Raw genomic sequence first — 12,319 nt, 5'->3', positions numbered from 1 at the left:
CTAGTTTGACCAGGTCAGACCAATTTGAATCAATGTATTGGCATTTGTGTGTCTTAAACACTCATGGGGGAAAAAAAAAAAAAAGGAAAAAAGATTGAAAGGTCTCAGCATCCGTTCGCAAAACACTACGAAAGATGTGTCACCCTAACCAGGGATCCAAACACATTTTTGTGTTTTTGCATGCGTATTTAGTGATATTGCAGACAAAATCAAGGCAACAATGCGGCTTGATTGAGGTGTGAAGCGATGCAATCAATGTAGTATTTTGTATCATGCTGGGGCAACTAAATCAACAAGTAAGGTAATCGCCTGCTTGCACCACAGCTTTGGTAAAAAAAAAAAAAAAAGCACAGATGTGGGTTGAGAACACAGAGAGAAAAAGAGCATCTGAGTCTGCAGGAGACGGACACCTCTTACAACCACTGTGTGGCTGCAGTCTTTGGGAAAAAGAAAAAAAAGGGCACATACGAGACAAGAGTGCAGCGGGGAAGCAAAGCAAAGGGCAGAGGAGGGGAACGAAGGAGCGAGCGAAGTGGGAGTGAGAGCAAAGGAGGCAGGAGAAGGTGTAGGTGGCATGAGAGAAATAAAGAATGAGGGAAGGGGGCGTGAGAGGTTGAGGGAGGGAGAAGGAGCAAACGAGCTCGTCAGAGGAATCAGTCAGGTGAAAGAGACAATCCCTCGCTCTTTTATTTACTCATCCTATTTCCAGGGCACATCCCATGAGGCGCTCTCTTTAAATATTTAATGAACAGTGTGCCCCTTGTTCACAGTGTTGACTTTGTGTTTGTAAGGTCCTCGGGTTCAAGTCTGCGCCACAGCAAAGATCCTTTCCTTACTGTACCATCAGATTCACACTCACTCATGGAGAAAGATGAATGCCTATCTGAAAGTAGAACAATACTGTAGTAAAAAATATGTTCTATAATTCATAACCGTGTTTAATAGTGTTTGAATTTTTCTTTTTCTTTTTTTTTTTTCCGGTCCCTGTCTCCGTGTTAGGGGGAAAGGAGTGGCAGCAACGAGAGGAAACTGCTTAAGAGGCTTAAAATGTGTCCCAGCCAAGAGTCAGGGGTTTATACTTTTATGAACCTGCTTCCACCAACATCTATTATTGAAGGAGGTGGTTTGCAGAGGCCAAGGCCTTTCACAGTCCTGATGATTTTTCTATATGTGTAATAGATGTTTGTGGGGAATGGTGAAGAAAAAGTAAAATAAGAATGCAGACAGAGCCCTGTAATTCAGCAAAGTTAGTGAAACAGCTGTGGTAGTGTATGTGCCCGCCACTATCCTGTGTTTAACATTCTTACCTTGTCTGTCATTAAAAGATCCACTGTCACCTGGTTTTCCAGGGCTGTTGACACAGAGTGTTAGCGGGCTCCAGATTTAAGCGTTTTCTGTAGGTTCAGCTTTAGCTGTCTTGGATTTAGCGGTTGCGGCCTTATCATCCCGGATTATGGATGCATGACTTTCAGAATGCTTTCTCTGGTAGAAAATTGTTCATGCTGTGTGCTGATAAGGAACTGAAACAGTGTGATACTCCAGACCTGCTGTTACCGAAGCTGATACGGTGCTGAAGCGGGACAGCTTCCATCTTTGAACAATTATTTGAGAGAGAGAGTGTTTGAAGGAGCCATAAAGCTGTAACTCAACTTCAAAGTGTGTTTGAGGCTCTTTCTGTAGTCACCATGAAACATCACATGGAGGTTTTTCTTTTTAATCTTAAAATGCAAATTATTTCCTAAGTCTAATTTTTTCAAATCTTGACAAGGACATATCTCCTCCATGTGCAGTGTGTGTACAGTAGCTATCACCTTGTTTTGACTTCTTGAAAACCGAACTGAGCTGAAACTCTTCATCACTCACATTAACTCAATATTATTACTTTTGTATTCATAAAACTAAATATGGGACCATCCCTCTTTAGCAACACTTTAATTAGTTGAAGGAAAATGTTCTTTCTAATAAGGGTCATTTTGATTTTATGCTTCTCTGTGTTGGATTTCAGTTAATTTTTTCTGCTCTTTTTTTTGTTTTGTTTTTCCATTACAGCTGATATTAATGACCTGAACATCTGCTATGTTTTGCGGGCTGGAGAAAATGCTACAACTGATCTCTTCCATTTCTCTGTAGAGGACAACGGTAAGCAATCTCTTTCTCCCCTCATTAATCTTCTTAAGTTGCTTTGTTTGTAACTTCCCAGTTTCCTCAGTTTGTTCGGGGAATCGCTTTATTTCTCGTTCGGCGTCTTCAACAATCATGAGTGTGATGGACTCGTTTGTCAGCTGTCAAGCACGAGAATTCCTGCTCATGTTGAGAGTAATTTTGTAGATTGCTCCTTTCGGCTTTCATACACAGATCAGTGAAGTGTGTTTTGCCTTTTTCCTGTTCTCTTTTCATTTATTTCAGGATTTGCCCATAATATGATCTGCCATTCACAGCAACCGCACAGAATATCAATTAATAACAAATCTGCATTTGCCAACACAGGTTTTCTGGCTGTAATTGTGCCCTGAAAATGATTCTCCATGGTATTATACCGCCTGCAAATGCTGATAATAAATCCAGGTTCATCAAAGATACTGTTCAGAAAGGTGATAAAACTGCTGCATAGTTTGTTAATATTACTCGAGGACATGCCGAGTGGTATAACTTATTATTTAATCTTGATATAAGCCTGATTTTTCAAAATCTTTTAGAGAGAACGGTGAGCCAAACTATCATCATGCGTGGAAACAAACCACACAATACACAGTATGAACACATATAAATAGTATTCATGTCCATATCTGTTAATAGTTTGACAAAAATAAGCAAAGCAATTAACATTTTCAATGTGAAGGGAATTACGCCAAGGTTTTTGTGTTGAGTCAGCGTGACTCTTAACAACTTGATCACCTTTTTTTATTTTTGTTGAGCCCAATGTCACATGTATAAAAACTGCCGTTTGCTGTTTAATTTATGCATATTAAATTATCTTGCAAAAATTAGTACATCTTGATCTATATGCCTGTGTGTGAATGTGACATCCTTTCACAAAAGCAACATCAAAGTAAGCAATCAACAAGGTGACTAATAAGCTTGAATAGATAATCTTTATGAGTGAAGGATTGATTATCAGTTGGCTATATATGATGAGGATCCAACAGACCTGGAAAGAAGGCAAGAAATGAACTCTAATATAAATATGCTTATGTGGAACAAACTCAATATCAAAGAAGAATCAGCATTTAAGGAGCTTTGCTGTAATTGAAGGACTCCTGCAAATAAGATATGAGTCGTAGTCCAGACCTTGAAAAGCATCACTTCCTTAACTTGAGGAAAAAAACAAAGCAATTATCCATCTCATAAAAATGATAGGTAGCTTCATAACTAGTCCGATATAGGTTAGTTATGAACAAAAGCACTTAGAGAAACATAAAATCAGAAGCAGATTTACAAAAACGAATGCGTTAGGACGTGGCTGTCAAACCTACAGCCAAAACTGTCCAGCCAAAGGGCGGAAAGTGAAGGTGACTTTTTGCCAAAATGTGATCTGAAGAAAACAATGCAGCAGGCAGGATTTCAACTCGGATGTATCTATAACAAGAAATTTCAGATCATTCATATTAAGTTTTGAACACAATAGTTCAATGTGAACATTTTCAGAATCGACTTGCGCCTTGCACTAAAACTCAATGTGAAACAGGGTTTATGAGTCATTATGCCGCCATTTGCTCAGTGTTCTGAAACCGTCCGATTGTGGACTTAAATGCATATAATGTATTACTTTTGTTCACGTTTACTAACTTTCTGTCTGCTGTTACTGCCGTACAGGTTAATTAATTCATTGCACCTCACTTCCTCGATCGTGTGAAAGTGGCTTCATTTGACAGACGGCAAAGTCACACCTTCATCACTTTTAATTTTCTTTCTTATGGAAGATTAATTTTAATTGTACAGTCACATCGAGGAAAGTTGATCACATAGAGAATACATCTGGAATAAGTTTCATTTCTACTCTCAGCTCTCTCTTACTGTTCATCTTCCTCCTGTATGATTGGACATGATGGAAGTTTATTAAAAACCACACATCCTCTTGTAAGATAAACAATGTATTGCCTCTGTGTTATATCACAGGAGACTTAGACCATAAGTTACTTCCCAAGGGTTTCGTACGACGCAAAAAGACGGGTTATTTCCTTGATTAAGGGCGGGATATGTAACAGCCCTCTTCAGACGCTGATTTAAACTCCAGTACGTAGCAGCTCCAGACAGCCCAAAAATTAATTGTGCTCTCCAGATCACACAAGAATAAAACTATGCTTTGCACACTTTCTGTACAAAACCATGAATTAATGGTTTTGTGAATTACCCTGTACCAAGGTTTGTCATACTGTGATATTAATTCATTTAAAAGAAAGAGCTAATGCGTAAAAGAATAACAGTTCTTTTATGCACATGAAAGGAGAAGCATTGACTAATCGATTTTCCATGCTCCTTTTTTTTTTCATCTTTTTTCCCTCTCGGCTACACTCTTGTTTAACTGAAAAAGCCTGCGGCTATTAAGAGGAGCTCTACTTGGAGTATGAGTGTATATTATCAATCCATAACTTTGCTGGATTCACTTGGGCTTCCTCCTCTCTCGAGATAGCGAGCGGTGCTGCAGACTGATCCCAGATAGAGACTCGCAAAGGGCGCGGACAAAACTGTTGGCGTGAGGCCGCAGAACTTTACAGAAGCGTACTCCGCAGGTTTGATGGCGTGTGCGCTCCCCCCCTGTCAAGTGTCAAATATCTACATTTTAGAGGAAGTGAACATTTTTATTTTTCCAATACATGGAGGAACATGTATGTCAGCTAATCCTACATCCTATAAAAAAATGTGTTAAACAAATTTCCTCTCACGAGTATGCTGACTTCCACAGACGATCCCGCACATGCATGCACAGCACAGCATAGAGGGGTAGCCCTGGGCGAGGGGACGGTCAGGCCTGCGGCACAAAGAGGCGTTTGATATTTAAGAACCCAGGCTGCATTGTGGGTAATGAGAGCCCAGGGCGTTTGAGTTGGGCAGAGCTCTGAGGCAGCCACCGGTAATTATGTGGCCCTATTACAGGCTCATCTACAGGTGAAGAGTGGCAGGAAGGAGCTTCTGTCACAGGTTAACGCCAGCGCGGATCACTATGGTTAACTGTAATTGGTTGGAACGCAGCTTGTTTCCCAGGCTTCTCCGTAGCTGTGGGATGATCACAGAGTTATCGTGGAGCACCAGATAGCGACTCATTCAACAGAGAGATTTAAAGATCTTGAAAACAAAATACCAATAATATAGAAATCAACACGGGCAATTTCCTTATTTGAGTGATCTATTGTGGTATTTAAGACATCATTAAAAATCAAATACAGGTGTAACTTACAGATGTTCACATCATTTTGTCAACAAAACAGATATAGAGCCAGTTTTGTTTGGAAAAGCTTGTTTAAAAAGCACAAAGATAAAATGTTACCGCACAAGGATTTATTGCAGCTAAATGTAGTGATATTTCACCGCTGAGGCAGTTTTGGTTTTAATGCCCAGCTTGTGGAATATTTGTCTCTTAAATCACCATATGCACCATTTACTTAAAAATAAAGTGTGATACCCTCCAAAATATAAATAAGATATAAACTGTGACGTGCATCTTTTTAAAATCAGCTTTGATGCTGCTATTTATGATCAGTGGATCATCGTCATGCGAAGCTTGTGGCTTCTCGCACTGACATTCACGCCGTTCCTCCAGAAAACCTACAAGCATCATGAGCCGTGGTTTGAATTATACCAGAAGAGATTTACTATCACAAATCTACCTCGACAGTGTTTACAGGATTCTCGCAAGCTGATAAATTGGATAGAAAAACATCCTCTCAAGCATTAAACCAAATTTGTATTCACCTGCTTTTAATCACAATGAATAACAAGGGAAAACATTGTGTGTGTGGAAAATGTTAAAGAAAAGTGAGGACAGAGGTTCTCCACTCTGGCCTCTTCTCTCCATGTTTCTCCTCCCGCTGCAAATGAAACTGATTGTTTCAATAAACTCCTTTCATCCCGTCCTCACCGCTCACTGCTCACAAGCAGTCGAGGCACACCACTGCTTTATTTGGAGTTAATGACGATATATTCACTTAAAACACCCCCCCCCCCCCCTCCCCCCCCGCTGCATTCATTTTAGGATGTTACCCACATTTTGCCCCACACTAAACACATTTGATGCATTTGTTGGTCGTCACACATCTATCTCGATCAAAACAAAGTACTTTGTGTGAAACTTTTTGCTCGCCGTTGTGGGAAGACTAATGCTGTGGAGGCAAGTATGAATAATATTTACCATCACACTAATTATCACCATATATGCTGCAAAGGCATCGTTTCTTTATAATGAGTTTTGTTTGTGGATGATATATGATTGGGTGTGGAGCCGCTGTGAGCTTTCTCACATCTTCTTTTGGAAAGACTCTTTTTTTTTTTTTTTCATAAAAGCAGTGCCAACACTTGAAATGACCTCTTTGGGTTGCCCTCCTCTCTGTTCAATGATAAGCACAGCCAGTTATTGATGTACATACAGATTTTCTTTTTGGCAAATGAAAGAAAACTTGTCCATCTTAAGCTGTGTAACTCAGTAGTGGAGGGACTGGAAACGGGTGCTTGTTTCTTGGCAAAGCCATCTGAAATCATTTAGAAAGACATCGAATGTAAATATAAGTTCAGAAAGCTGGCATTTGTTCCAAAAATAATATTGCCTCCCAGCCCTTCGTTCATATACGTCTCCGCAGCTTTGGAATTTGAATTCAGACGAACAAGAGAGTAGCTGAAGAGCAAACTGGTTTAAATTGGCCGTCACCATGGTCACAAACACACCATTTAACCCTTGACTTATTTTTGTTGTTGTTGTCAATGTTATTTTTTGTTTTTTATAAAGGTATATAAGTATTTTTATAAATGTACCGATTAGGGCAGATTTTCAAGGTAATATGTCAGCATGCTGCCCAGATTGACACACATATCCCCCCCCCCCCCCCCCCACACACACACACACACACACAGACACATGAGCGTAAACACTCACACATCCACTGGCTGTAGCAGTGAATTCTCTTTATCTGTCTGCATTCAGGAATCTACCGTCACTCACTTCTCCCATGCAGGCCCGGCTCTCCTCCCTTCCTCCTTTTTATCTCTCCCTTCTCACTGTCAGCTTTAGATCTTTATTCAGTGTGTTTTATTCATTTCCAATTCTTCCTCCCTGCTCAACATCTGTGTTCACCATATATTTTGTTCCGTAGTGATATTTTTTGCCCGTCTCGGCACCTATCAGTGTCCCCTTTTCCCTGTCGAGGTGCAGTTCTAATATTTTCCCTTTCCCCGTCTCGCTGAGTTAAATCTCCGTGCATGTTGTGGTTTTATTGTGACGAGTGTCGACTCGGTCTTAGTCATCAGGATTTGGTTTTACTTTCACACTCTTGCTGTCTTTTGCGGCTGTCTGTCCCCGCCCGCCGTGCCTCCGTGTCAGCATGCTGATGGATGTCTCTGTTGTCAGATTACAGCACATTCTGCAGCGTTGCTGGCGATGATCTGCATCTCATTAGAACCTCGAGATGAGAGCGTGAGACTCTGAGGGTTCTGAGAGGATTTTTTTTTTCTTCTTCTCATCTTACTAATCATCCTGTAGCTTGACAGCCGATGCTTGAGACGCAAACATGACCAAACGTCCTCTCATCTCAAGAATAAATCGAAAACGTTTCAGCATTTTTCTGCTATAGGAATGTCATTCTTTGAATTTCTGGTCAGATTAATACACATCTCCCAATTATCCGCACAGGATTTTCTCATTTAGAGATATTCTGTTGCATTTTTTAACACTGTTTCTTTTTACTCCTTTTTTTAATCTTTCGAATTATTTCTATACAATTTCCTTTTCCGTTTCTTTCTTGGTATAAAAATAATCTCCATACAGAATGACACTCCAGCTCACATGGAAATTTCAGTTTCCATTTTACCGTCTCTGTACATGTCTCCCCTTCTCATTGATTCTAAAAGATCTTTAATTTCCATTTAAATCATATAAGTAATGAAGTTATATTTTCTTCTCACGTCGCAGTATCATAGTACACAACACTTGGGAGCTGTTCTCAGCTCCGTTTTATTATTTGTATTTTGAAGCTCCTTTATGAAAACGATATATCTAAAAGTAAGTAATATTAAAGTAGGGATAAATACTTTGTGGCAAGAGGAAATTTAGTTTTAGGGAGTTTCAGGAAATATTAGAATGAAATTAGAGCATAAGAGAATCAAGCAGGAAGCAGAAACCAGAGCATTGAGTTGGGAGTTTATCGTTTCTCAGGCGCAGTTTGCTCTCGGGAGTGCTTGTCAATGTCCTGAGATACATTACACTCATCCCTCTGTTAAATATTATATTGGAAGCAAACTTGGGCTGCGGCGAGAGAGAGATGTGCGTGCCGGGGTTCTTCCTCTGTGATGAGCACAGAACAAAAGCAAAAAGAGAACAGATGCATTTAGGTGCCCTCATTCATACAACAGTCGAAATACACTGGTAGTGCATTATGAGATACACTGAAATGTGCACCCATGGTGCGAACTGTTCAACAACAGACACACACACACACACACACACTCACACACACACACACCTCAAGGAAGCCTGCGGTTCTTTGTCCCCAAGCTTTTCTCCCTTACAGCGATGCCCTGGGTAGCATTGGACTGTCTTTGTAGACATCAGTGAAAATCCTTACAGGTTATTAACTGTGTTAAAAACATCAAAGACGAGAGGATTTTCTGCCCCAGAAGTCAGTTTCTTATGGTTTCGTGTGCAAGGTCGCTTAAGGTGTTTCTGCAGTACCAGTCATGCCTAATGGCTATTGGATGAGGGGAGGATAAGACGCATTATTCTGTCGCACGCAACTTTTATCTCTCGTTTGTAGGTGGAGGGTAATGTATGTGCACCTCAATTCCTTTGTTGCCCACAGGCACAATAGTACTCTGATGCACAAACAGCAACATTAGATCCATCCTTGCATCCTTGGGTTTTGTTTGAAGTCTTGTGAAGTGGCTGGCAGGATGTAAGCAACTAGTAGAAATGCAATAGTCTCCTGTACGGGAGTGGAGTGATATTCCAAAATGTACTTGAGCCATGTGACTGAGGAGGATTATAAAAATGCACATGTGTCTATTTACTGTGACTCGAGCATCCCAGAGCTATGAAACCTGCATTAGCCGACTGATGATTAACAAGAGATGATTGTTGCCATGTTGTTTGCTCTGAGCAATGCACATGGACAACACATGTTGAATAAACACACAGGTACGTCAGACCATTGATTGTTCTGCTAAACGATTTGTAAAATGCTTTCACTGTGTAAAATGTGTGCTCCATCGCATGCACACACACACACGCACGCACACACACACACACACACACACACACACACACACACACACACACACACACACACACACACGCACGTTGCAGAAGAAAGAAACAGCTGAGTGCAGAACCCACCACAGTCTTTGTGATCCTCATAGCTTCGAGTTGCACCCATGCCAAGATTCTCAGAACAGTGACTACTTCACACCTGTCGGGATAAAACCAAAAAGGTTTTGAATTGTCCTGAGGGGGAGTGAGCTCTTTGTACTTTGTCAACCATCTGATTTTTTGTATTTTTTTTTTTGTGGCATAGCACTGTTAGATGGATGGTGCGTGGGCTCCTATTACTACTGAAATGTTACTCGTGGTCTATTTTTGAGAGTGCCACAGTACTTGTCAAATGGAAAATGTTGCCAACAGAATAAATAGAAGATTTAGCATTCGTAGCCCGATGTTCCTTGAGAGTTTTCCTTGGTCAGAGAGATCATTGGGTTTGTTAGTTCATATGGCTTTTTGTTTGTGCGTTGCACTGGGAGTCGGGGAGCTCGCACACAAAGAAGTTGCAGTAGGCAGATGGAGATGAAACTCTGAGGATAAGGCCACACTGCCAGCAGCAGAAATAATGCACTGTGCTGCAGACTGAATCGTCTTGCTGTGCGATATTTCCTTTGAATTAGTGCAAAAATCTCATACATGCATACACACAGAAACTCAATAGAGTGACGATGGAGCTAAATTTCAGATTTGTACAGATTTTTGTAATGAAAATCCATGTCTTTGTGTGGTTGAGACAACTCTCGATGTGAAATTAATATACAGCGTCAACTGTTACAACACAGGCTGAAGCATCCTCTCTTATCAAAAGCACAAGCAGTCCAGCACAAGCCGGGACGCTCTCACACACATGCGTGTTAACACTTGCTTCACACATCCCCGAAAAACCTGTAAATGATAGTCCCACTTTTATGTGTGTTTGCTATACTGCTGTGAGCTATGTTTATTTGACAGGCTGTGATGGAAAGGAATCCAAATAAGTATTTTCATGGAATCTGACTTGAATATTTAATATTCCAATTATGAGATCATGGTCACAGTCAGGTAGCAGGATTATCGCTCTGTCCATGTTTGCTGTACGTAGCGGTGGCAGCTGATAAGCAAACGGAGCGATACATTTTGCATTTCGTATTATTAAACAGCAGTTTCTCTTCTAGATTACACGATCAGGTGTGTTATTGTTAAGATATCTATTTCTATAAACTGTCTGCAATAAGCTGAATAGAAAATATGTAGAACTATAGCCTCAAATAAAACTTGAAAGTTTGGTCGTAAAATAGAAAATACTCTCAACCACACTTAAGCTTCAACACTGATATTTTTTTTATTTATTTTACAAAACCTCAGGTTTTATGACTTGAAAAACTACAGGAGGGCAAAGTGTAAGAATTTCAGCCGGTCCCTGCAGCATACACAAGAGCCAAAGCAGATATTCATTCCCGTGGATTGTAGCACTTGTTTTTATGCCCTTCTAAATAAATAATTCTACTTTCACAAAGTTTCCTTTAGAGGTTGAGGGTGTAAATATCTTTCGAGGTAGAAGGTTGGAGAGAAATGCAAAGTGTGGCTTACTCTGAGATAAGAGCTTGTGCTGACACTTTTTGTATTGAAAGGCATTTCATTTGATGGGAAATAGATGAGGCACTTACATTGTTTTGCTTTCAAAACAACCTACACAGTACTTGGTCTGTAATTGCACTGCAGTTTTTAATTGTATATAAAATGTCACTTTCAAGGCCAGCCGCGAGGGAATTCAGAAAGGTTGTAAATGTTTTTCATCCTTTTCCCCCCAAAAAATAAATGAGGAATAAAAACCCCTCATCATATCAAAAATGATATGGGTGACATCTTGGCAAACCATCAGAAGAGTATTCAGCAGAATTTACTCATTCTTTATTATTCATTCATTAGGAAATGACAAAGGCAGAACGGCAAACAGCAAGGATATTGTTAATATCATAGTACAACAACAAAAAAACAATACAATATGAGTATTGATCGTATAGATGACGTAGATGGACGAAATATAATAGATGAAATATATTAGATCTCTAGTATCTCAGAGGAATACTTGGATCCTTGAAACGGTCTCCTTGTTCAACTTTTCTCACACCACCACAATTTTGTGTTAAAGTAGTGTGATGTGTGCAGAATGCAGGGGATACTGTGTCAGCATTTTCTATTGCAAGGAAGGACAAATAGCCTCCTCAAGTGTAGGCAGCTTTCGTTAATATCCATCCATCCATCCATCCATCCATCCATCCATCCATCCATCCATCCATCCATCGAATTGACAAAAGAAAATACCCTCTTCGTTTCGCTAATACGCCTCCATGAAACTGATATTAGGGCCTCATGGTTAAATAATAATCATCTGCCCTGGCAGCTCTCACTGATTACTCCGTCAAGTAGATCCCACATCACAAGCCAACAGCAGAAGTGGAGCACATAAGCATCAAAGTTTTTCCTCTCCAGGTTTTCTCAGAGTGCTCTGATCCTTGAAATTTGTTGTACAGAATCTATGACTCCTAATTGGTAAAGAAAAAAAAAAAAAATCCTGCTCAGAGTTTTTCTTAGAAAAGTCTTTGATGGGGGGGTGGAAAGTGAATTTGGCTCTATTGAGGATGATTTCAAAGCTGCTTTTTTGTATGGTCAGCACATGTGAGAGGTCTTTTATCCTTCTAAGAGGCTGGAGGAATGAGACAGTTTGAAGTCCATGGACTCAGATCCTCATTGTCCCGGTCCTACGCTCCTCACCCCGGCAAGAGGTCACACAGCAGAACTTGTGCACAAACACACGAATACACACGCGCATGCAAAACACAGTATTTCCCTGCAGACTTACTGTAACTACAACTTGCCTAA

At 40.3% G+C, this 12,319-nt stretch overlaps 1 protein-coding gene across 1 annotated transcript in view; it reads left to right on the top strand.

The window, feature by feature from the left end:
- The window catches only part of frem2a (FRAS1 related extracellular matrix 2a), a gene marked incomplete at its 3' end in the record, with an annotated part of 57,113 nt that overhangs the window by 5,715 nt on the left and 39,079 nt on the right, over window positions 1–12,319 (top strand). Inside the window, exon 2 of the mRNA XM_080482862.1 lies at window positions 2,050–2,139. Coding sequence (XP_080338988.1) covers window positions 2,050–2,139 — 90 coding nt within the window. The remainder of the gene's footprint in view (window positions 1–2,049; window positions 2,140–12,319) is intronic.

The sequence above is a fragment of the Lipophrys pholis genome (genome assembly GCF_963383615.2).
Source record: "Lipophrys pholis genome assembly, chromosome: 16".
In the NCBI taxonomy this organism is placed as follows: domain Eukaryota; kingdom Metazoa; phylum Chordata; class Actinopteri; order Blenniiformes; family Blenniidae; genus Lipophrys; species Lipophrys pholis.
The sequence above is the reverse complement of the archived record's forward strand: the minus strand, read 5'-3'. Positions and strand labels throughout refer to the sequence as shown.